The sequence below is a fragment of the Neolamprologus multifasciatus genome, chromosome 18 (assembly GCF_963576455.1).
Source record: "Neolamprologus multifasciatus chromosome 18, fNeoMul1.2, whole genome shotgun sequence".
NCBI classification, from domain to species: domain Eukaryota; kingdom Metazoa; phylum Chordata; class Actinopteri; order Cichliformes; family Cichlidae; genus Neolamprologus; species Neolamprologus multifasciatus.
Window position 1 is genome coordinate 17,143,933 of NC_140456.1, and position 25,924 is coordinate 17,169,856.

A 25,924-nucleotide genomic window follows, 5' to 3' on the forward strand; every position below is an offset into this window, starting at 1 on the left:
GTGCACAAAAGGATGTTGTGTGTGCACTATCCACTGGCTTTCTAAAGAACCCTGGGGAAACACTGTTTTCAATTTGGAATCTTAACTGAATCACATTTAGTACTTGTAGAAAATTGATTTTTCTTTCATCATGTTTAAACAATGTCATACTAGTGGTAAACAACACAAAGTCTGCTCTGTATAAATGCTAAAGTGCAAAAAGTGCGAAATCCCTAGATATTTATCATTTCCACAAGAATGAAAAGAAGTTAAAAAACAAACAATGTTTATATATTAATCTAAATTGTACAAATTATGTTTATGCTCATTAGAATTTTAGTAGCGTCAAGGTTAATGCTGTTAGACTACTCCTTGGAAAAAATGTTACCCTTTCCTTTTGAGTTGATAGAGATGCTGTTGTTTTGTTGATAACAACAGATGCCTTCCATACTAGAGGAGACAGAAGGGGGCAGTATGGACACAACAACCTTTGCAAATAACTGACTGAAACATGTCTCAGTATCATGTTATAACACTAAGCATAACATCTCAAACTAAGTTGGCTTGAAAAAATCAAAATAAAACAAGTAAAAATATATATATTTAAATCAAACTGACACATTATCTCTCATGTGGGGAAAAAAAAAGATTTTTTCAGATATTTGGTAAAGTTTCTTTACATAGGTTTTTGGGCCAACTGTATACTATAGAACAAACATTCAGCATGACACTAACTTGGTCGACTGCTCGCAAAGCCATGACGCCACTAGCTCCCTAAAAGCATCTTGAGGAGAAAAATGTTCAGTCCGTCTCATATTCTGTACTGACTATATGGCAATTTCTCAAATGAAGGTGCCTCTCCAGCACATTTATCTGCTCTCCTTGCATCTAATCAATCCCTTAAATAAATGAAAGTGAGCCACAACTAGATGTCATCACATCTATCTGCGGGCGTGCCTCAAAGTGCACACACCTTAATGCTGCTACTCTAAAGAGGATGGACTGTGGAAATACTAATGGGGGGGTGTACTTGACAGCTGAGGGGCATTACATGCTTGTTTCAGTATGATGAGGATAAAACATACAGCACATGCCTCGCTGTGCTGTTGCATACTCTGATACCTCAAAGCTGGTTTGGAAGATTTTTTTGTACTTTTGTATCAAGGCATATTTTGCAAGAGGCATGTTGAGAAAATCTGATTTACAGGCAGCATGATTCTCAATTTCTGCCTGGCGCCACCGTGCAGACGATGGGCCCGTTTCATTTGGATTCACTTCAGTAATCACTTCTGATCACTGGAGTGAAGCCGAGTGAATCAGAGCAACGTTCTGTCTTCTTAAGCTAACCAAAATTCTGCTCTGAGATCTTTTTAAAACCAGGAAAACTGAGGCGTCCTCTCAAACCGTCCTCTTTGATCATGAGAAAGTGGAGAGTTGAGCCATGGAGCCGATGGAGTCGAGGAAAGAATGTGAGTTGAGAAAGGTGCTACTGTGTCTAAAATATCAATGAGGGAGATGCTGCCAAGTTTTGGAGCACACAAGAGGAAATAGGTTTTCGGTAGTATAAGATGAAAGTGCACCCTGGCACACCCTATGTGGTCACTGCTGATAACACTGTAATCTGGGAAGATTTTCTTTTATATTACTATATAATCGTCTGATTTTTATTCATCTGACTTGAGTGTGTGTTCCTTTAAAGTTTAGGTAACTACAGCATCTGTCATTCAGTCATACAGTACCGCTTAACAATACACTGGAACCGTGTGATTGCCCAGGTGAGTCTTTAATGTGGAGCTCAGCAGAAAAACATGACAAACAAATTCATCAGTATAACAATACATGTTCCTCGCGTTTCCACACTCATTTGATTTCAAAGATATTTATCTTAAGAGGATAATAATTTGTGAAAGTCTCTGACATTTGTGGCTAGCTAGCATGATAATAAATCCATGGCTTGGAACATTTTTTAGTTAATTAGAGTCAATCAATCCAAACTTTGCTCACTTACCGGTGTGAAACCGGAGTATAATGAGCAGAAATCAGCATGGTGATTGGAAAACACAAATTACAGCTGTTAAAGAGAAACTCATCCACTTTTCTTCTGTTGATGCAAATGCCTGCTGCGAGGATTTAAAATTAGCACGGCATTCCTTTAATGGATGTTGAGGCAAAGTGCTCCTCTATAATTAAAAAAACCTGTTAATATCCTCGTAGGCTAAAATAAGAGGGGTTAGTATGATTGCGTGACACCTCTTTAAAAGGACACATTGGTCAGTTGGCTATTACACAAAACAAAACTGTATCTGCTTTTATTTCATTTTATTTAAATCATGGAACCAGTTTGCCTAACACTACTTAGATTCACTGTATGCTGTGTATATATTAAGGTGCTTTTTTTCCCCATGTTTATCCGCATTATGAGCAAATGAAGTAACCCTACATAATGGTGTGTGACCATACCAGTGAGATGGTCAGCACTGCTGCCTCAGTAAGATCATGTGGCATTAATGAACTTCGCTGACATATGGGACAGTCTTTGCTATTAAAGGCTGTGTATATCTCTATGTTCAGGGCTACATTCATATATTCCTGACATATTCCACGCACCTTTCATTCATGGTGTAATGATGTGAATAATGACCTGCTGATGTTAACAGTACCATCTGATCTAGGGTCCCAGACAGTAACATGACATAACCTCCCGGCTGCTTGTGTCCACGATATATATATATGACCTCACCGCTGGATGTAATTTCTTTTCAAGAGCTCTTGGAAAGGGAGAGCTTATGTTGTTGAGCTCATGTCGTCAAGGCTGGTAACAGCAGCTTGCCATTGTATTAATTATTGTCAGGGAATCCAAGGGGTGTAGATAATACAGAATGCACTGGTTGGTCCCATTTGTTTCACTTGTCAGTGGAGTGAATAATTGGGAGTGCTGACCATATTAGACACAGAGAATTTCTAAAAGATACGACTCAAACTGTTGCAACACAAAAGTACTGCTTGGAAATTAAAAAGCTTAATGTGTGAGAATTTCAAATCAGCATGGAATAATTTACCAGCTTCTCATTGCCAAAGGAATTTACTGAAGTTTAACTCTGACAGCAGTCATTCTGATACACAATGAAACTGCTCCAATTGTGAGGGAAACTGTTTACTGCATCCTACTTTTTTTTTGTTTTGTTTGTCCAAGAATTAAGTTTCTTTTGGTGAACGGCAAAAAACGTTAAGTGTCAGATATTTTGCACCCTGACTTCATTCTTCAAAGGTTTGAGAACATTGATACAATTCTAGTAGAAGAGGGGTTGCTAATACAATGGGGCTCATCTTGCAATTCTCCCAAGGAATAACTATCAGTCCTGCTACAGCAGCTTCAGCGTCCCTAGGTGACCGCGCCACTGAGCCCGTGTTCGCTCCATCGCACCCCACTCCACGCCTGCTGCCACCCTGAAGGTAGATGCATCACGCTGGGGAGACTGCACAACAGCAGCCCCCTCTCCTCCAGCCCCCAAACCTTCTCCACGGCACAGTGGCCTCCTGCGGCCCCTATACACAACTTTGGGTCTCCATTACAGCCCCGGTCCCAGCAGCCCAGACTCTCCCTCAGGTGAGTCTCCATACCACCTCCGTGTGTCGTCCCACCTGAACTGCACAACTGGTATCCTTTTGTCATTTGAGAATGCCACAACACACACACATATTGTGCACACGCACACACACACACACACACACACACACACACACACACACACACACACACACACACTCTCTCTCTCCTGTGCTCACTCTGGAGGGGACACCGCCTGTTCCTTTCTGCTCACCTCCCGGCTGCCGACTGACTCTCTGAGCCGTGTCTGTGGTGGCTACGCCATGTGTGGGGATCTAGGGGTTTAAAACAGCAGGCCTCCCAATACTCCCTGAATGGCAAATATAAGTGCTTCCAATTTATTACACAGTGGACGTTTTATGAATCATCTCTGACTAACTTTGATCTGAAATGACAAGCATGTGCTAATCAGTCCCGATATCCAAAAAAAAAGTGCTAAAAAACAGGAAACAGAAAACTGGATGAGTTGAGATTTACAATTAATTGAAATAAACTGAACCTGCTAGTACAAATATTGCACTTTTGATGACCCTTTCTTCCTCTGATTAAGCAGCCTGTTCCTTTAATGCCAATGCTACATTTTTTTAGAACTAATCTCTCTATAGTATAGTATACGGTTTGGTTTCCAAATCCAAAAATGGTGCAAAATAATTCCACACAACTGTAAACTCTTCCAAGATTAGAGAGGGAGGCATAAAGAGAGCCCTGCTTGTGTTCATACATACAGTTAACTGGAACTAAGGGGGGATCTTTAAATGTAACTTCTAAGAGCCTTGTAATGAGTATTTACTGTAACATGCAGTTTGCATTAATTTTGTCTCACCAAAGTGTTTCTGAAGAGGCTCCTCGCAGCATTTTCAGCTTTCCTCCTTTTAATATATTTTTTATCATTAAAAAGGGGCTTTAAACTGCAGCACTTTTGCTAAAACACAAATTACAACTTTCACTTTATAGGTTGCCATACCACACCACACTTAGTTAACAAAATATTTTACAAACAAGATGATATCACCCTCTCCATGATATTAATATGATATGTTCTCTGATCTGTAAACAGCTGGTTATCTTGCTTTTCCACGATAAGAGAAAGTGCTGAGGATTTACGCTTGGTGAGCACATTTGGGCTGAATCTTTCACACGTCACAAATTGCAGATGGGAAGCAGTGATCTTGAACAGCCGATCACATTTCCGTGACCATCTGACACCTTCCATTTAGGAAAATAATACTTTCTATCTTAGCATACCCCTCTGCAACAGCCAGCAAAAGGAATTATGCCTGGTAGACTTTGCTATTCACAACTTTGGAGCTTCTCCTGTTGTTTTGTTTCATTGCACTGATTAGATTAAATGTTCGCTCTTTAATCAGTTACCCAAGGCCACGATAATGCTGACAGTTTGTGTTTTGCTTCATTTTTATGTGTTGTAATGGGCACAAAATTATGCTTAAGGAAACAATAAGGAAGCATGATATAATGCAAGCATTACATATGAAGATGCGTAGTATCTGGGGGTAAAATCAGGGGCTTTTTCACCGAACAGAGTAGATGGTCAGTGGCTGGGAGCTTTGTCTGCTCTTAAAAGCTTATATTATGAGTATACTGCAGTATTTAAATCTGATCTAACTGCGGTTATTTACACTAACACCCCTCCTTTTTTCATAATGTTGAAGACAAAAAAAAAAAAGAAGACTTTTTACCCATAGAGGTAGATATGCTATCTGAGTAATATGACAGAAAGAAATGAGTCGGGTTAACTGGTACAGAGAGTTGTAAATCACTGTAGTGTGATTCTTTGTCTCAAAGGGTTTAATTAGTCTAGAAATTCTTCTCTTATCTGATGACCCCCCCCCTCCCTCTGCACACTGCAACAACTTACAACCATAAACGCCCTGCAATCTGAAGACCAGTGGCCTCAGGAGACTGAGTTGCTACAAAGAGCTGAAAGAGTTGGAAATGGTCATTTTATTGCGTTAGAATAGCTCGCTCGAGACTTGGGTAATGTAGTGCTAACTGTGTGCTGGTAAAGATAACAATATGTGACTCCAAAGTGAAATACAGCGAATTACTGTAGTGCTGTGCAGTGTCAAGACCTCTGGAAATGAGGTAATGCAATAATCGTGGTAAACAGTAAAACAAAGTGCTTTCATAGTGGTTTCAAACCGCTAATTAATATTAGAGTAGTATAGTTTTCCTTCAGTGACGATGATTATTTGAGATGCAGCGCACAATCTAATCAGTCATCACCGCAGAGTTCATGTAGAATGAATTTCCTCGGCATAACTACAAGTTGGGGATTAGCAGGCTGTGTGCTTGTCAAACACTTGAACATCAAAACAGCATTGTGGTGCCTTCTTATTATAAATGCTACCAATGTATGGTCCGCTATTGCTTGACGGTAGCATGGCGGTGCTCTCTTTCATAGTATATGAACAAAGCCATTTATCCCTATCTGTCATTTCTTAAGTTGTGAAGTACCTGTCACTTCTGGTCCCATGGGAGTCCTACATGTAAGTGTATTTACTCTAATTGAGCTCTTTATGTAATTGACAGTTTATTCTGGCCTAATAAATCCTTTCTAACGGTTTCTGATTAGCTGTGTGAGTATTTTGTTTGCTTTTTGAGGTGATTATATCACCTTATATTCATGTGATGGGGGTAAATGAAGGAATCCTAATTTTGAGATGAGATGTTTCTGAGTTTTTGAAAGCTCTCGTTGTTGTTGAACTGTATGCAGCTATACCAAAGTGATTTGACAGATTAATAATTTAGCAATGGAACTACTTAGTGCCTCACAGCTGTTAGTTTGTTGTGGTGGTGACAGAGTGTTTGGTGCAATCCATAAGTTCATATGAGCATTCCCAACCAGGAGTTTTACTATGTGATTCATCAAGCCACTTCCTTTAGTGGATTCACTTTGATCTTATAGACTTGGATGATCTCTGGGGGCAAAAATGCAGGTGTATGGATATAAATACTCCAGCAGAACTACTGTGCGCTAATGGACACTGTATTAGGTTACAGCCCTTTGTGTTTTCAGGCGTTATGTGTTTAACAATGAACTGATCAGACATGGTAATAATTAATGAAAACAATATATATGTTCTTTATTTGTGCTTGTTGGTTTTTTTTTTAACTTTATGTCCCTTCTGTACACGTGTGGCATTTCATAGTGCTGCTTCAGTGTCACACTAAAATGTAGAAAAAAGGAGGGTATTATCTGCTTTTAATTAAACATGATAAAAGTCTGCACACTTGTCTGTACATTGAGGTGGGTGCTGTTTATTATACAGATGTATAACTTCAGTTTGTGTAGAGCACCTTCTTTTGAAGGACTAGTAGGAGCAGAATGAGATGAGGGGTTATTTTGGCGATGGAGATTAAGGCAGGGGCTTTTTGTCATTTGTGCGAGACAAGCCATTCATCCATCCAGTTCACAGCCAAAAAAAGGCTGGTCCCAGAAATTAGCAGTTTCAGCTCAGCAGCAAAGTCGTCGGGCTGTGAAGGCAGAGAGAAATTGACTAATTAGCAATGCGCACTAAAACTTGACGGTTCTCTCTATAACAGCGAGGGAAAGACTCGGTTTTTCTCCCCCTTTCTCTTTTCTTTCTTCCATAGATGTTTGAAATCGCAGTCATTTACGCTCGACAGTTTTTACAATAGCCTTGAGCCATAATTTTGCGAGTCTCTCCAGCATCCATACCCCTGCATGGTCTCTCTCCACCGGCCATGCACGACCGTTTCTCTCCCCAACCGTGGATTTCCTATTACTCTCGTTACGACTCACTGAGCCCCAGGCCCAAGGATAATGATGTGTTGTTTCTTGGTAGCATAATTTGTCACACGTATATTTCTTCTTCTTCTTCTCTTGCAGAAAGCACAGCTCCCTCTCACACACTCACACACTTCTTGTTAATTCAGAAGAACAAATGATCAACGTCAACAAATAACCCGAAATAGTGACTTTATGAGTTGGAATCAATGGTTATTTTGAGACGCAATAGACTTTAAAGGAAAAAGGACATTTCTTAAAAGGAGAACAAAGGAAAATTCAAGTGAGATTATTGGGAACCCGAAGCTTACTTTCCTTTTTTTTGGTCAAGAGCTGAAGTCAGGTAAGTTTGGCTCCTTCTCAGGCAAGCTGCTCACATCATTTAGTTGTGACAGGCGCTTTTAGAGAATCTGGCGACAACGGTTACGGCACGCTTGTGTCAAGTTTACACACATTACGCACATGGAAATAGCTTTTGTAACAGTCTAAGTATGAAAAAGATATGCACATCCCATTTAACTTTAGCGAAAGCTGCATTTCAGTGAATATTTTGTCGATACTCACGTCCGCTTAACTCAGGTAGGCTAAAAAAGCAAAACGCACCCGTACCGCTGCTGACGGCTCGGAGACAAACTAATTGCTTTTGTATGACTCCGTAAATCTGTGCGATGTGTAATGTCCTCATTGTGGGGGTGTGCAGCAAGGCAGGAGAAGGGATAAGTGTTGGCTGAATGCTGCATGTTATCCGTCCACCGTAGCGGCTGTCTCTTTTTTCCTTATCCGACAACTTCAGCCGCGTTACCGAGGGGGAGAAAGCGCCGCAGCATCTCCGTATCCTCCGATTTTTTTTCTTTCTTTCTTTTTTTTTTTTGTTTTGACAGCGCCCTTCAAACATCAGCCTCCATTTAAAACCATCCGCTTCTTGAGTTAAGAATGAATAAGAGTGGCACGCTGTGGGAACTGCTGCGTTTTTGTTTGTTGCTTTACGACCAGAGCTCAAAGTTGAAGGCGAATGAAGCCGTGCTGGATGTAGATTGTCGCCGGCTGGCGTGGCATGACGGCTCTTCCCCGCTGGATGGACGGGCGATCTGTTCAATAACTTATTCGAGAAATCGTTTTCTGCTGTAATAGTTGACTGATAGCGATGTATAGGAAACGTGTGTTGTGGAAATAAATGACCTGAGGTAAATGGCTTGCATGGTTTATTTGTTGCCTAGGTGGCGTTCACATTCAGGAAGTCATGTCCAGATCGGGTGATAGAACATCCACCTTTGACCCAACACACAGTGACACCCTGCTGCATGGGCTCAATCTCTTGTGGCGGAAGCAGCTTTTCTGTGATGTGACTCTGACTGCCCAGGGACAGCAGTTCCACTGCCACAAAGCTGTGTTGGCATCTTGCTCCCAGTATTTCAGATCCCTCTTTTCCTCCCATAATGTAATGAACAATGAAGGAAGCAAAGGGGACCAGGGCAGCAGTGGGACCCCTTCATCCTCTCCTGATGACAAGCTGGTGACCACCAGCGCCAGGCCCATAAATAACCTAGTGCTCCAGGGCTGCTCCTCCATTGGACTACGATTAGTGCTGGAGTACCTGTATACTGCCAATGTTACTCTTTCCCTGGACACAGTGGAAGAGGTGCTGTCAGTCAGCAAGATCCTCAATATCCCCCAGATTACCAAGCTTAGCGTGCAGTTCCTTAATGACCAGATCTCTGTGCAGAACTACAAGCAGATCTGCAAGATTGCTGCACTCCATGGACTGGATGAGACCAAGAAGCTGGCCAACAAGTACCTGGTGGAGGATGTGCTGCTGTTGAACTTTGAGGAGATGTGTGCCATGCTAGATGCTCTGCCACCCCCAGTGGAGTCAGAGCTGGCTCTCTTCCAGATGTCAGTCCTCTGGCTGGAGCATGACCGGGAGACTCGCATGCACTATGCACCGGACCTTATGAAGAGGCTACGCTTTGCCCTTATACCTGCCCCAGAGTTGGTGGAGAGAGTTCAGTCTGTTGACTTCATGAGGAGTGACCCTGTGTGCCAGAAACTACTCCTGGATGCCATGAACTACCACCTGATGCCCTTCAGGCAGCACTGCAGGCAGACCATGGCCAGCAGGTGAGAACGAGACAGATAAACTCTCAGACATAAATTCACACAATCACACCACAGTGAGCTGTTTGAGACTGGGCAGTGGGTGATTAAATGCCTCCCACTTGTTAAATTTGAACAAATTACAGACACAAGCATTATGCACTTGCTCATGTATTGATCCCACCGCCTGTTTAATGTAGAGCATGTAGGTGGTCGGTGTAGACCATGTAGACGGTGTGGCATTTCAGGACTAGTTCATGAGGATTTTGGTGCTCCTGTAACATAATACCTGCTGCCAGAGGTCGTGATGCACTCTGTGCTCCACTGTATCCATCATTACAATGTTCCCTCCTGTTTTACAAAAGAAAACATGTCTTTATTTCCTCACACATCTGTGCAATTACTCTCTAATCAGTGTAGACAAGATTGCTACAATCTAGATAAAGGTTATGCATTTGATTTGTAGCAACTCTCATGAATACAATTTGAAATGCTGTAATTGAATTGTGACCAGAATTAAATGGTAATTGCAAGATGCTTATGATCCAAGTACAGAGATTCCCTGTTACTGATATTACAATGAAGACAAATATAATACATTCAAAATGTTTTTTAAAAAAAAATTTGATTTGATGTTTAGAATTCCTTTTCCTGAGTTGGACAATGCTGCTTACATTTGTGTTGCATGCACGTGTCTCACTCACACAAAAACATGGCTTACTTTCATGTTTGTCCTGATCTGCACTTTTAGGGCTGGTTAGTACATGGTTATTGTCTCTTATGGTGACAACTGATCACAGTCAGACAGCTGAGACTTTTTTTTTTTAATAGATAGTATCAATATTCAGTTGTTGTTGTTTTTTTATCACTACACTTGTGAGCCTTGGGGAAAAACAACTAAACAAAATTGTGGCATGAGAGAATCTAAACTTTATGAAAACATTTGGAAATTACTGAAATAATCAGGACATAAAACCATTCTACAAGTACCAACTTGTACATTATCCCAATAATATATCTGATCCCACATATGGACCTAAACGAGCAAAGATTCAGGAATCCTCATAATTAGTTTCACATGCCACTGTTTCTCTCCCCTCAATTAATCACCATTATCTATGTCCAGGGGCTCATTTGCATATGAATAACCCTAAAACACTTCCGATTGGGCCAGCATGAGGGAGAATACACCGAGGCGACGGTGACTTACCCAAGCATAAAAAAGTAAAATATGGAAAAGGGAAAAAGGTGAATGTGTCTGAATCTAAAGGCCAGCTACTCTTAATGTTTTAGTGCATATTGTGATAAATTGGTAGATTTGTGTTGAAATCCATTAGGAGCCAGATAATGGTCATTGATGTGCAGTAAAGTGCACGGCTTTGAGGTTATATATCATATACAAACAGCAGGAAATTTCCAACAATTGGCTAAGGCATGTCACATGAATCACTGTAGCCAATGAAATGGAGACATTGTATAGGCAGGTTTATGTTCTCAATTGTGCTTTTAGCCTCCAGCATGGCACCCTACAGGACTGTCCTCGCTTCACAGCTAATTGAAAAGATATCTTTAGAGTGCAATAACGATCCAATAACACATCAAAACGATTGAGCAATTTTTATTAATCACAATAAATGTGGTCGCATATTTCCTGATTAGCAATCTTGAGTTTAGTAGAAGTACTTGGATAAGAAGCAGTTATTCATCTAGCTGTGCATTTATTCTTTATTTTATTCACAGATTAATTCATTCATACAATCAGCATCAGCAAAGTGAAAAATAAAAATACTCCAGGGAAGCTCTGTTAATTTCGTCGTAGTAAATCAAGGAATTAAAGGTGTCAAGTTGAAGCTGTGCTTGTGTTTTTGTGTTTGCATGTTTTATTCCAGGCCTTAATATGTCTTTTATTGCATGTTATTGAACACTTGTCCGCACACCCACACTTTTGACATTGCAGAATCCGTTCCAATAAGAGGATGCTGTTACTGGTGGGTGGTTTGCCTCCTGGACCTGATCGTCTTCCCAGTAATTTGGTCCAGTACTATGACGATGAGAAAAAGACATGGAAGATCCTCACAAGTGAGTAGAAAGGCTGTGATTTTAAAAAAGAAAATATATATATTTTTTACATTTATTTATTTATTTATGTATTACCTGAGGCATCCCGTGTTACTGGCTTTTATGATGAGAAATAGTTGTTCCTTTGGATGACTTTAACACTGGTTAATTTTCACCAAAAATGAGGGACAAGAGTTCCCTAAATCCTTCAGGTAATAATGTGTCACTATCACTTTTAATATAAGTTTTTAATCAGAGCGTGACTTCACAGCACTGTGGAGCGTCATGCATGCTTTCCCTTGTTTTTTTGCTGATATGTGCTGGCAGGATGCACGATGAGATTTACTTGAATCTAATGATCTATTGTGGCTGAGACAGAACGTTAAGGAGTGACATCTTTTCCCAATTACTTTTAAATGCAGCGTGATTACTCGTTCATATTGATCAACTCATAACATTGAATTAACCCACACATGGTAATACACGGCGTGGCAGTTTAGCCTGTTGACCCGGTGTCGCTGTTGATATTGGGTTTACTTAAGGTGAATAAATAGCACAGAGGGGTTAGTGGAACACTGCAGCTTAAATGTTGATGTCAACCATTCTTAGGTAACAGGGACAACAATGGAAACAAAAGCAAAAATAGATTTTATCTCATTTTATCTTATTTTTTAATATTATAATGAAGGCAAATTGTGATAATTTCCTAGAAAACCTTTGTGAGATTTCAAACACATCCCTGCTGCACTCTCCTCTGTAGAGTGCACTATGCTCTTCTCTCGCTCTCTCTGTCTTCCCTGACCTTTTTAAGGCTCACTACTATATTGTTGCCATATTGCAAAGGTCAAAAAAAGAGCTAATGAGAGACCGCGTTTCTCCTTTGCCCCATCATTGCTGGACATATTGAGTTTTTGTCCTGTGTTTTGGTTGCAGTCATATCTCAGGATCACCTATCCATTCATATATATTAGCTATAGGTCTGCTTTCTGTCAGCTCGGTCCTGTGCAGTTTATGTTCTCCCTTTATGGTTCAAATCTGAATAAATCTGGTTTTATGCTTTTGCTGTCGGGTCTTAAAATCACCAGCAGTCTCCGACATGGTTTCTTCCTCTGCTCAAATCATAACATTTCCTGGCAGCAGTCTGATGTTTTAGCTCATGTTTGTCCAAACCTATTAGAGCTTTTTTTTTTTAACTGAAGGAGCCAGGCATACACAACAGCCTGAAGCTCGCTGTTTATGTTGTTGTTGTTGTTGTTGTTGTTTTTGTCATTAAACTCTCACTCACTGGTGCAAACTGCACCAGGCAAAAGGTCAATAGGGATTTCCATCACTCAGAACTAAAAAAGTTAACACTCAAATGGTCCGTGGCCAAGTGGAAGGACAAAACTGCAAAATCATCCCCTTAACACATCAGTGACCACCTGATGTAGCCTCCTCACAATGGATGTGGAATAGAAGATTATTAACATTCAATCATAACTTTTCAATGAGCCGAAACCTGAGAGGGACAGCCTTTGATTAAGACATTCATCAACACAATTTGGGAAGAATCTGATCCCTTTCAGTGTATCTGATGTACACACTGCTCGGTGATTCCAGTGTAAAGTTTGCCATCTAGTGTACCCACAGCAGCGTGGACCAATGCAAGACAAAGGCAGGCACAGATTCAGCCACAATGCTAGGTTGTTCTTTTCTTCTTCTTTAAACCAACCTAATATTAAAATCTGGATCTCCATGCTGCATGTATGGTGTCCATGCAGCATGGCCTAGAACAAAGGAATTCAGCTCAGTGGGATGCAATTGTAGCGGTGTTAAAGGCACATCAGAGCTGGAGCAGCAGTGGTGCATTAGCTGTGGAGTCATTCAACCGACCCTGACTGTGCCTCTATGCAGAGGTTTCTGACTCCCTCTAGTGAGCCCTAGAGCTCACTGTAGACCGGAGTGATGGCGTCCATCTCATAGAGGACGTGCTCATCCTGCCCTCTTATGGCTTTTCACACTCTTGGGTTAGTGGACAATTTGGGTTAAAAGGGCACAAATAGGTTAATCGGATTCACTTTCTCAGGTATAAATACTGTAGAAGGAAAAATAATTAATGCATTTATTTTTCAGTGCACAAGATTAGCATAGTAATTCCAGTTATTATACCCTGCTACTGTAATTATCTCGCCGTTCACCTACAGTATATCCAAAATGTCCCAAAACCCACCGCAGTACTCTAGATACTGTGGTCTGTGACATATTGTAAAGCAATAATCTTCTTCTCACATGGGTACAAGATGATTTTTAGTATGAGTACAAGTCACTAGACATCAAATAAAAAGCCGCCCATCCATGTCCTATATACTGCTGACTGAATGATAATGTAAATAGCATGTAAGGGAATTTGGCAGTCGTATGGCACTCGTCTTTGAGGTGCACTGGAGGCAGGCAACCTAATCCCCTCGTTTGAGATAAAGCTGTGTTTAGTGTATGTAGTATTAGTTCCTATCTGAGACTTCCCTCCCATAGAGGACCGGCACATGTCAGCCAGCTAGAGTGAGATTGCAGAGAGAGGCCAATTGGAAAGAAATGAGATTCAAGGCTGTCTAATTTTGCAGCAACTGTGATCCATCAGACAGTGGGGAGGTGACAGTGGAAATGACTGATGGAGACAGACAGGTGGGTTTTAACATTTCACTGATTTGTGCTCAAAAAGCACCGGGCCTGAGATTTATTGAGTGAACATGATCATGTTCATTATGACTGTCACCTAAGACCATTTCTCTACATCTCAATGGGGTCACTTTAGCAAAAGAAGATGAAGGAGAGAAGGGGAGCACGAAAACATACACAAAGGAAAATCCTCCATGAGGGGTCCTGCTTCAGCTCTGGGCTGTTTATGCTATACTGCGCTAACACACGACAAGGGGTATCATCCACCCAACATTTTACTTATCGGACAGTGTTGCTAAGCTAGTCTCTAAGAGTCGAATTCCCAAAACAGAAATTGGTGACCTATCCAGTTAAATAAATGCAAGGTTACAAGTAATAATTATCTGATTATTAAGCAATCTATCTCAATCAACTAAATAATTATTTTATCTACAGAATGTTAAAAAATGTCCATCACATTTCAAAACCAATGATATTCAGTTTACTACCACTAAATACTTTTTTTCCTGTTCTTTAAAGTGCTGGAGGTTTTTATGGCATCGTTATTCGAAATAGCTGAAGTCACATTCCTGTGGCTGGATGGTCTAGAGAATACAAAACAAAAAGAGCAGAAAAACCTCAGATTATATATATATATTGGTTTTATGATATAATTTAACATTTTGCCTCATGTGAAGAGAAAATAGCAAGAGCACATTCTCCACCACAACCAGTGCATTATACTGCAACTGAAGCCTGACTGATTTATCAGCAGGTCAGTATTATCCGCCAGTATTAACTATTGGCAGTTCTCCTAATAGCTGCATTTATAATGGCCAATAAATGGAAATTATAGAAAAAAGCAAAGAAGAGAAGGGAGAAACATCCTGTGGGCAACACCTGTTTGGAAAGTGAGAAACACAACAACTAGCTGATCTGAGGACAGCTGGGCAAAGCATGATAGAGTAAATAAAGACCCACACTAAAAATATATATTAGGGAAATCTGTTTAGGTTTCATATGTCTGAAAAAAAAATGCCGGTCAATATATCAGTATATTGGATTTTTAAAATCACTAAATATCGGTATTGGTATCAATCGTAAAATCATATATTAGTCCGTCTGTAATCGCAATTTTATAGAAAGTAATCCAGTGCAACTTTCTTTGCTCACCAGCTCTCCATCCAGACTTTTTTTAAACTTCTGTTTGTGTTTTTTGTATCTTGCTCCAAACAAAGAACAAACAAACAAAATTACAGAACATTTAGCACTTTCATTATTTCCTATTCAAAAGTTAACATAATACTTCTTAGATGTTCAATAAACCTCTTTGGTCAGTGTGTCGGACAGTAATTGGTAGTAAGGCTTGACCTGTGGGTGTGGTGGAAACATTTAAGAATTAATTGAATTTATTTAAGGAGAGTGTAGATGCCATTTACTTTCCCCCTTTGAGTACAAGAGCACAAACAGAGTTACACCAGATGTGTTGATGCTCCATCCATCCATCCATCCATCCATCCATCCATCCATCCATCTTCTTATGCTTATCAAATTGAGGGTTGTGGTTGGGCTGGAGCCTATCCCAGCTGTTACTGGTCAAGAAGCGGTGTACAGCTTGAACGGGTCGCTGGTTGATTCTGATAAAAAAACAAAAGTTGCACGTGAATCTATTTTCTATATGATTTTGAGACAAAAGAGGTTAAAAAGTTATCCAGATGCTACAAAGAGTGCCTTTTTTCGTTCGTGGTTCAATGGGATAACTTTTACTGTTACATGGTTCTTATTTTAAATGATCTTACAGTTTTATTAAATGTGAGACTTATGGTTAGTGCTTTCTAGACTGCAATGTGTCCTGAACAGAAAAGTACTGGCCTGTTTTTAATTCTCATATTTAATGATACAAAGTAATTGCTAACCACAGTGGATTTTTGAAACCACCAGCACAGTACACCTATAACAGCCAGGGCACGCTCACAGGGTACTGTTTATATACAAATTTCTCTCCACATGTTTTTAAAACTGACTTTTTGACTTTTTGTCTGTCACCTAGTAATGCCTTACAACAGCGCACATCACTGTGTGGTGGAGGTGGAGAACTTCCTGCTGCTGCTAGGCGGAGAGGACCAGTGGAACCCCAATGGTACAGTCGTTGCTTTCCATTGATTTCACACAGCAAATTTTTCATGTTCACTTAATCTGGAGTTTATGTAAGTTCAAGCCCATCAAGTTAATGTAACACTTTCAGAGGGTTTGAAACACTCATCCTGCAGCCAGATCAGCTCTGAGTGGACAAACAACACTCCAATCAACACTTGTCAATAATTGGCACAGAAAAATTACTGTTGTTTATGATGAAATATTTGCGATGTAGAAGTGTTAAGAGGGCTTTTTGCAAAAAGGTGGCAACACAGTGCCATAGTAAGAAACAAAGACTGTAAACGATCAAAGATTCTTACTCTGCCTTTTTGTTCTTTCACCAGCTATCACAGTAATACAACTGCGAGGCAGATGTACACTGCACTTAGTGAAATTAGTTGTTTATTCAGTTTTGAGAGTAGGAATCAGCTTACTACAAATGGACATCATGAGAGATGATTTGCAGTCTTTTGAATACAACATTACCAAGAGCTGATCTCTCTGTGCTTAGAAAACATGACTTCAGTCAGCTCTTGTTAGCTCAAACAGCAGCAAAAAGGCAAATCATCACGTGTGGGCGGTGATTAATGAAGACTGGGGAGAGTCGCATTTGTGAATTTTATTGGTACACAACAAACAACATTGAAAAGATGTGGCCAATAAGAACTGATCATTACATTAGCATGTCTAAACTGTACAAAAAGAAGCTTTATTTTGAGCTAAGTTATATTGTTGTATTCTACTGTTCTGTTTTGCAGGAAAGCACAGCACTAATTTTGTCAGCCGCTACGATCCCAGATTCAACAGTTGGATACAGTTGCCTCCAATGCAGGAGAGGTGAGCCTTTTTTTTGTCCTCTCAGAAATGTTGACATCAGTACTAGCTTCTGTTTACTCAGCTTCAGTAACCCATTTTCTCTCATCCGTCTCTCATTACCGTGTTTTGTATATTTCTCAGAATCTCACCACTCATTGCATCACCTAATAAGAAACGGAAACCTTTATGACCTTAGTGAAGTTCACAAGTTTTGGCATTCATGAAGATGCTACTTGGATTCTAGTTGTAATTTGTGAGATCCAACAACTTCACAAGTCTTCTGTTCAGCTGTGATAGCAGATGTGTAGTTCTCTTGGGAAATGGTGTTTAGAAAACCTAAAAATATAAACATCAACACAAGATTAAAAACAAAATGCTACTACTCTTACCTAGGTGTACAAAACCAGCCAACAGAAGAATAAAGTAATGCTCATTGGGCTGTAAACAGACCTATGTGCTGTTTTTTTTGGTTCAAAATCCTTTTACAAGGTATTACATCATGCAGAAGTAAGCAAGCCCATTACACAGGCATGAAAACAGATGCTCACAGCCTAGAAGCATGTACATGCTTAACTTATCTCTCGTCTTATGATGTTTTTTTTGTTTTTTTTAAGAATGATTTGCACCTTAGACAGAAGCTGGAAAAAAACAAAAAACAACAACAGTGATTCTCATCATAGGTTTAATGATGTTGTCTGGTTAATGCGTCCTCCTCAGGAGAGCCAGCTTCTTTGCCTGTCGCCTGGATAAGCACCTGTACGTGATTGGTGGCAGGAACGAGGCGGGCTACCTCTCCAGCGTGGAATCCTACAACCTGGAGACAAATGAGTGGAACTACGTGTCGTCTCTGCCACAGCCTCTGGCTGCCCATGCAGGAGCGGTGCACAATGGCAAGATCTACATATCAGGTCAGTTAGAGGAGCTGTACACGAGTCGCATGTATTATTATTATTACGCCTTATTATTATGCAAAAAGGCGCGCTACATGGAGGGAACTGTACAAAAAGGCACATTGTGTTTATGGCACAGAGAGGTAAACACATCCAATTAATTACACCACAAAGAAAAACCAACTCCACTCCACAAAAATGATTAAAATCAATGCATCAGGACTGATTGTTCATCTTTGTCAAAACTGCCAGCAGTTCAGTTGGTGCTTGAGGTGAGCTTATAGCGGCTAAAGTAGACTTGAGTTTAAAAAAGAGAGAGAGAGAGAGAGAGAGAGAGAGAGAGAGAGAGAGAGAGAGAGAGAGAGAACCTCTTCTTAGTAACAGCACAGCCCCAGATTACCATCCAATATTACCTCAGACTCCCTCAAGAGATGTGTTCATGTAAGTAGCAGAATTTCTGAAGCCCTGTAAAGAGGCTTCAATGTATACATCAGTTCTTCTTCAAAGAAATGGCCACAGAAAGAGTTCAAATTTGTAATGCTTTATATTAGATATATTTCAATATAACTTTGTATAATTCTTCTACTTGCTGACACCAGAAAGTCATATGTTAGATTTTAGTGATACGTCAGTGAACCACTCATCACCTCCCTGCAGGAAAATCCGGAAGTGAAACCCTCCTCTTTTACAAACTGACTCTAACCAAAGTTTTCTTGAAGAGCCAAAAATGTTTTTTCTTTTCCAGTTATTTACTGTATATCTGGGGATAGTACTACATTTGGATCCAGTATGTCCACGTGCCGCGTGCTGTAGCTCCACAGAGTATTAATGACACACTGCTGTGTTTACTTGTTGCAGGAGGCGTGCACAATGGCGAGTATGTCTCCTGGCTTTACTGCTACGACCCTATAATGGATGTGTGGGCTAGGAAACAAGATATGAACACAAAGCGTGCCATTCATGCTCTGGCTGGGATGAATGACCGCCTGTATGCTATTGGTGGAAACCATTTGAAAGGTAAGCACTCGAGCTTTTCAGACAACGAACAGAAAGCAGGTCAAGATTGATACTTTTTTGAAAAGTACGTGTGAAAATCATGTTGCCATTGTGAGCAGGCAGTGACCTTAATTACCCTGTGCAACACTGTAGCCTCCATTTCTCGCACTCTTTAGTATTCATAGAACAAAATGTGAAAAAGAACAAAAACGTGTGCTGTTCATTTGCATTTGTTCAGGAAAACTGAATGTGGTCATGGGAATTATGACAAGCTCAGCTTGTCTCTCTTTGAATCCTCTCTTTAGCTACGCTCTTTCGTTAAAACACTGTTAAACAGATCTGTTCAGTTGGCTCTTCACTGCTGCAAATTCAGCTCATAAAAAACCTGCACGTGCCTCTGAGTATGACTGTGTCCATATCCAAACTTGTGTTTCCTCACGCTCACCATAGGAGCGAATCTCTGCACATCGATGTCTGTCTTGCTGGTTTGTGTCTGTGAGTTGGTGGTGAAGGAAAAAACCTTGAGATGTAGTGAAACTGTGAGGGAGGTGGAACCGAATGCGGCAGATGGAGGAACAACAAAAATTTGTCTCTATCAGCAAATAGACAAAAAAAAGTAACATGTCTGTAAGAGTTTAACTAAAGGGGAAACCCATCAACTGGACACAAGGAACATACTGGACACACTGGCGAGAACAGAATAAAGATTCAAACCATGAGAAGCAAAATAAAGCCTAACGCCTAAAGCGTTGTGTTGAGAACGGCTGTGGTCAAATATCAAATTGCGCGAATTCTTTAAATACTAAATATAAATGCTTCAAAGGTTCCTTTATTACCTCCTTTAGCACAGGATAAACTGAACCATCCTTTAGTAAAGGAAAGAACGTAATGCTATATAGTGCCACATAGTGAGGGACTGTAATAAAATTAGCTTTTTGTCAAGGCGTCGCTTTAAATCAAAACTTTAACTATATTAATGTTGTTTTTTAAAGATTATTATAGTTCTGTTTGCCTTAGTTATGCTCACTGTTGTATTGACAGGCTTTAGGAGTCATTCATTTTTATTTTGGGTCAGTTGGGATAGGCTAAGAGAAGGATAGAATGAATTGACTGAATGAATAGTTTCAAGAAAAAGGAGGAAAGGAGTTACACTGGACCATCTCCCCAGCAGGAAAAAATAAGAAAAGATTTGTCTCATTTCATAAGATATAGAGCGTGCTCTTTTTTTCTTTAAAATTCAAATCTTTTTAGTGAAATAATATTTTTTCAGCAATGTTTCCTGTAAGAGCACAATGGGGTAGTTTCAATGTCATGTTGTTAACCAGCCTTGTGTCAGTGCAGTCACGTGGTGGTTTGTGTGGATTTCATTTACAGTGGTACTGTAGCGCAAGCACATGAAACCAAAACTGTCTGAAACCTGATTGGTGCACAGGAATGTTTGAATTTAGCGTTTTCTGTCTAGTTTTCTTTTTGTGATGTGACGGTGAGTTCGGGTTTTATGCTATTGTTAAGGGTACTGAGTTTTTTTAGTTCATTTAATAAAAAATAATGTTGTACTCATAAATTAGATTATGAGTACAACATTATTATTACACACCAATTAGATAGATTAGTAATTAATTAATACAACAAACTCATGCATTTTAAGAAACTTAGAAAATAATCTATTAGAAGTACACAGGAGCCAGCGCCAGTTTGTGGAATCCGCCATGTTGCTTCGCCATCTTGAATGCATTTATTCCTGATATTGTCGCAATTATTTACTGCCTAAAGATTAGACATGCGATCCTAAAACTTAAAATTCAGTTTAATTCAACTGAATCCGCTAAGTGTAGAGCAATGTTACACAAATTTCAAAGACAATTTCACTTGACAGCTGCTAACAGTGGGTAACAGAGGCTAACGGTAGCTAACAGCGGCAAAAAACAGATCTTACTGACAAGAGCAGTCCAGGATATCCTCAGCAGCTCACCTCACAATCACTGTCTTCGGTCAAAAGTGAGCTTCACTGACTCATTGGCCTATATCGGACCCCTTTCACAAAGCTTTACAGCCAAGGTTAATATCAGACTGATAGCCTACCCAAATAGCTAAAAGAATTACTTTGCTAGCTGGGTGAATGGTAACTAAAATATCCCAAAACATTTAATGTAAGCATTGATATTATTAAAATATATTAAAATATAGTGTGTGCAAAACCGGTAATACAAACATGGTGGCCAGCCACAGCTGTTATGGGGTACAGTCTAAATTTAATGTTTTTGATCTCTCCTGTCTAAAACATGTTTGTCCTAAAGCGGCCACCGTAGCTGCCTGTCTTTGCTTCCTGCTGTCTTGTGTTGAGTGCCTTCTGTGTTCCTCTGCCTCTGTTATCACATTCAGTGTGAGTCTTCTTGTGTTGGCGTTAGTTATTTGTCTTTTGGGTTATTTCCTGTATTTCTTTGATATATTGTTTTCTTTCTTTGTTGGATTGCTAGTTGGATCGGGGTGATTGTGGCTCAGGAGGTGGAGTGGGTTGTCTTTTAATCAAATGGTTGGTTGTTTAATCTCCAGCTCCTGCAGTCTGCGTGCCTGAGTGTCTTTGGGCAAGACACTTGCACCTGATGAATCCATTGGATTGTGATTCTGTGTGATAGATAGAAAGTCCTTAAGGGCGTGGAATAAGTTATGCTCCCATGTTCACCACGTGTCCTGCCCTCTGTGTCACTGTGGATTTGTGCTTTTCTTTGGGTTTCTGTTCCTTTTAGATTTTGTTTAACTTTTGGGAAAAATAAACACTTGCCTTTTTATTTCTAACATCTGCACACCTTTTTCACCCTACCTCTACTGTAACCTAAACCTATGATGACAGGGTATCTTATCTTATCTTATCTTATCTTATCTTATCTTATCTTATCTTATCTCTATCATGTAGGTTTCTCCCATCTAGATGTAATGTTGGTTGAGTGTTACGACCCAAAAGCTGACCAATGGAATATCCTCCAGACACCCATCCTGGAGGGTCGCAGCGGTCCAGGCTGTGCCGTTTTGGATGACAGCATTTATCTTGTGGGAGGCTACAGCTGGAGCATGGTATTCAATGTAGTACATATATGTCTTTATCTATCTATGTTTTACATATCTATCTATCTATCTATCTATCTATCTATGTGTGTGTGTGTGTGTGTGTGTATATATATATGTATATATATATATATGTAGGGGTGCAACAATACTCGTATCGATATTGAACCGTTTGATACAGTGCTTTCGGTTCAGTACACATATGTATCGAACAATACAAAATTTTTTATTTATTTTATCAACTTTTCTTCTGACGATGCTGTCTATGTTGAGCGCTCAGTGGATCTGCGTTCGACTACTCCGCCTAGGCTGCACTGTGGAGTGCAGATCCACTGAGCGCAGTGCAAGCTAGCAAGACAGAAGCTAAGCTCGTTGCAACATGGCAACTGCCTCAACGCTACCCGAAATTGAACATCCCCCACCCTCATTCAGAGCTGGCGTTTGGTATTATCTTGGTTTTCATGTGAAGCATGACCCTGATGTTAAGCGCGTCATGGACAAAAGTAAAACAGTATGTCAGATGTGCCATGCAATGCTCAATTTGTGAGAACTACTGCGTTAGCATAGTTAGCTTGTTAACGTGTTGACACCGTCCAGCCCCACGCACAGGGCGATCCGGTAACTCGTTAACGGAGATTTGCCGCGTTATGGCGTTAATGTCATTTTAACCAGATTAAAGCTGACAGCACTAGTGGGAACACAACAAATATGACTGCACATTTACGTGGACTTCATCCTAGTGCAAAGACAAGTGGAAGCAGACAAAAACAACAAGCACGCATGCTACAAAATTTACCCGAGTCATTTAGACAGCTGTTAGCACATGAGTCTCCTTATGGGGACCTGATATGTTTAATATGCTGCTGACAGTATAGCCCAGAAGAAGCGTATAGTATAGCTTTTATTTTGAAAAGAGCCATTTCTCTGTAATAAAGTCTCTTTTCCAAAGATGAGTGATTTCTCGATCAGATAGATTTTTTTTTATTATTATTATTTTGTTGTTTCAGCAACATTAAATTTAAAAACTGTTCTTTTGAGTTAAAAAAATATAGATATAATATAATAAATGACAAATTAAAAAGGTATGAACATTTTTTTGTATGGAGAAAATATCGAACGTGACACCAAAGTATCGAACCGAACCGTGAATTTTGTGTATCGTTGCACCCCTAATATATATATATATATATATATATATATATATATATATATATATATATATAACTGTGTTTGCAGTACTGGTTAGAATAAGGCTCAGTATTTTTGGGGCACTTTAATTTTTAGAAAGGGTTGCTCAGGCAAGAAGAAACTCTGGATTAATACATATATAGTTTAGTAATTCCCCACAGAAATCCAAACAGCACTAAGAGGACTAAAGAAAATCAGTTGATTTTCTTGTTTTTCTTTTTCCCTCAGGGGGCGTATAAGTCTTCGACCATCTGCTACAGCCCAGAGAAAGGAACATGGACAGAGTTGGAGGGAGAGGTGGCAGAGCCTCTAGCGGGCCCAGCCTGCTCCACCGTCATACTGCCCGCCTGCCTGCCTTTTAACAAATGACAACTAATCCAGCCAACGGGCGTCGAGGGTGATGGGCAGCAGAGTGATTGGGGGGAGGACCACCAATAAGCAAAACAGTTGTCAACAATTTCATGACAGATTTTCCAGTCATACGCTGGGGGTGTGTATAAATTATTTTTTTACAAGTTTGACCAGAGCACTTTCGTTATTCTCTCTACTGAAGGATCGAAGAAAAAAAAAAAAAGATAATTGTGTGAGTCATGTATTTAAACTCATCTGTGTTCTGAGAAATGGTTGGTTCCATATTCGATTTTTTTATTTAAGCGGATAGTAAGTGTTTTTGGCTTCTCTTCTATAGCACGCATAGTGTTGAGCTGAATTATAGCTTTCAAATCCATTGTATCTTGTATTCAGTAGCGGCATAACTCCAGCTAAATGCAGTGTTGTTTCAAATTACATCGGGACATGAAGTTACACTAGGACTGGGTGAGTAACATGACCTGTGATGATCAAAATGTATAAATAGTCTTCATCCGTTATGTTATTGCTCATTGTTCTATGGCTGGGTACGCTCACTTATTACCTGGTTAGAGAATTATACAACAGTTTTGTTGTCTGTCTCTGAAAATGAACATATTTGCGCAATCAAAAGGGGACATTTTCAGAAAACCCTAACAGCTGTCACTATTTAACTGTCACGGTATGTGCAGAAATGTTCAATTAGACATGGAATTAGACATGAAAGTAGATAAACAACCAGGAAGACACTTAAAAAAAGACACAGATATACTCATTGATCTTTTTGAGCATGTGTCCACATGACCCAGCCCTATTTTTTGATCTTAAAGGGGGTCTATTATGTTTTTCCTTTTCCTCTATCATGTATATACTGTGAAAATGGTGTTTTCCTTCATTAAACATGGTCAAAGTCTAAATAGTGTATGTGCAAATAATCCCCACAATCACTTTCAAACAGTTTTTCTACTTTTGGCTCTGTATGATGTCATAGAAAGTGGATTTTTTCAATATGATCATCTCAGGCATGCATTTGAGCACCGAAGCCCCACCCACAAACCTTCTGCTTATGAGGAACAGCCAATCAAAAGGAAGTATGCTTAAAGCACGTGGGGACTGGAGTTAAAACAGCAGAAGATTAAGTGAGGGGCATCATCAAGACCCAGTATAAGTTAAATGAGGTTTTTTTTTTTTAACTATAAATCACAAAGCTGTGTAGGACTCAAAATTTGACGCTGGAAATGAACATAACAGATCCCCTTTAATCATTTAACTTGTTGAACAAAGCAAAACTCTAACCAATGTCATGCTGCAGGCAAGACAATTTAAGGATCACTATTGATTCCTAATATTCACATGAACAACTTATAATTAACTAATGTTAATTAAACAATGATGGTACAATCAAATTGTAACTACTAGCCAACATGTTTCTGGGTAGCACGTTGGGCTAAACTGATGCAGAGGACACTTGTGTAGCTTGTTCTCCTGTACAGCTTAATTTTAACAGGCCTGTTTGTGAGGCCACATAGCATTACCTTGATGAGATTTTAATCTTTAATGTATAAATTACTGAATGTGCTGTGTTTAAAAAAGTATCTTCAGTACAAATGAAGTCCAGTCTTGTCTACGTTATGAGGTTCAAAAACCTGACTCTAATTATTGATGCAGTACCTGTTGAATTCTTTAAAAAAAAAAAATGAAAAAAGAAAAGAAACGTTGATTTCATTCTTGTAAATAATCGCCTGCAGTGAAACATTTTTGTGCACTCAACCTTGGATTTATTCTCAAATCCTGTTATGTCCTTTGCATTTTAGAATATGAAAATAAAATGACTCTTGATGATTAAAATGTGTCTGAGTTTGTGACATTTGTTCAAGTCCAGCGACGAGATGTGAACAATCCCACAAGGGTAACTACCTTTAAACAGAAACGTTTCTCAAAATCACGTCACAAAAATCTGCTTAAAACTTTATTTAATAACAATAACTTCATTAGACCGCAGATACTCAAAGAAAAGCTTACCTATAGAAATTAGTTTTTGGGAGTCTTTCAAAACGAACCCGATTCCTCCAGAGTTCAGATGCTACAACCTCAAAACAACGATCACCTGTAGTTTTAAAATAAAATTTTAAAATCAGATCAGAAATCTGAGAAGTCTGCTGCAGTGATCAGGTCTCAGTAGTTCTGCTGTATATATGTAGAAACCGGTCAATGTAGCGTTTTATATATTATTAATAAAATCCCAAAATAAATTCAGAATTTCTCTGGAAGCCAGTGAAGGGCAGCAAGAATGGGAACGATGTGCACGTGTCAGCTCGCTTGTGCTAGCACACTAGCTGCTGTGTT

The 25,924-nt window shown here is 39.7% G+C and overlaps 1 protein-coding gene across 3 annotated transcripts; it reads left to right on the plus strand.

The window, feature by feature from the left end:
* The first annotated feature begins 25 nt into the window (after window positions 1–25).
* On the plus strand, window positions 26–24,766 carry klhl14 (kelch-like family member 14). 3 transcript variants are annotated; one of them, XM_085141364.1, is made up of 9 exons: window positions 26–8,994; window positions 9,079–9,473; window positions 11,407–11,528; window positions 16,192–16,281; window positions 17,036–17,114; window positions 17,811–18,001; window positions 18,842–19,000; window positions 21,894–22,051; window positions 23,459–24,766. In XM_085141364.1, the coding sequence occupies exons 1-9, from the start codon at window positions 8,596–8,598 to the stop codon at window positions 23,597–23,599; spliced, it is 1,734 nt and encodes a 577-aa protein (XP_084997490.1). In that variant the 5' UTR covers window positions 26–8,595; the 3' UTR covers window positions 23,600–24,766. The 3 variants fall into 3 exon arrangements, with proteins under 3 accessions (XP_084997490.1, XP_084997488.1, XP_084997489.1); XM_085141362.1 differs by having other exon boundaries at window positions 26–7,698; window positions 8,573–9,473; XM_085141363.1 differs by having other exon boundaries at window positions 26–3,586; window positions 8,573–9,473.
* Window positions 24,767–25,924: the final 1,158 nt, after the last annotated feature.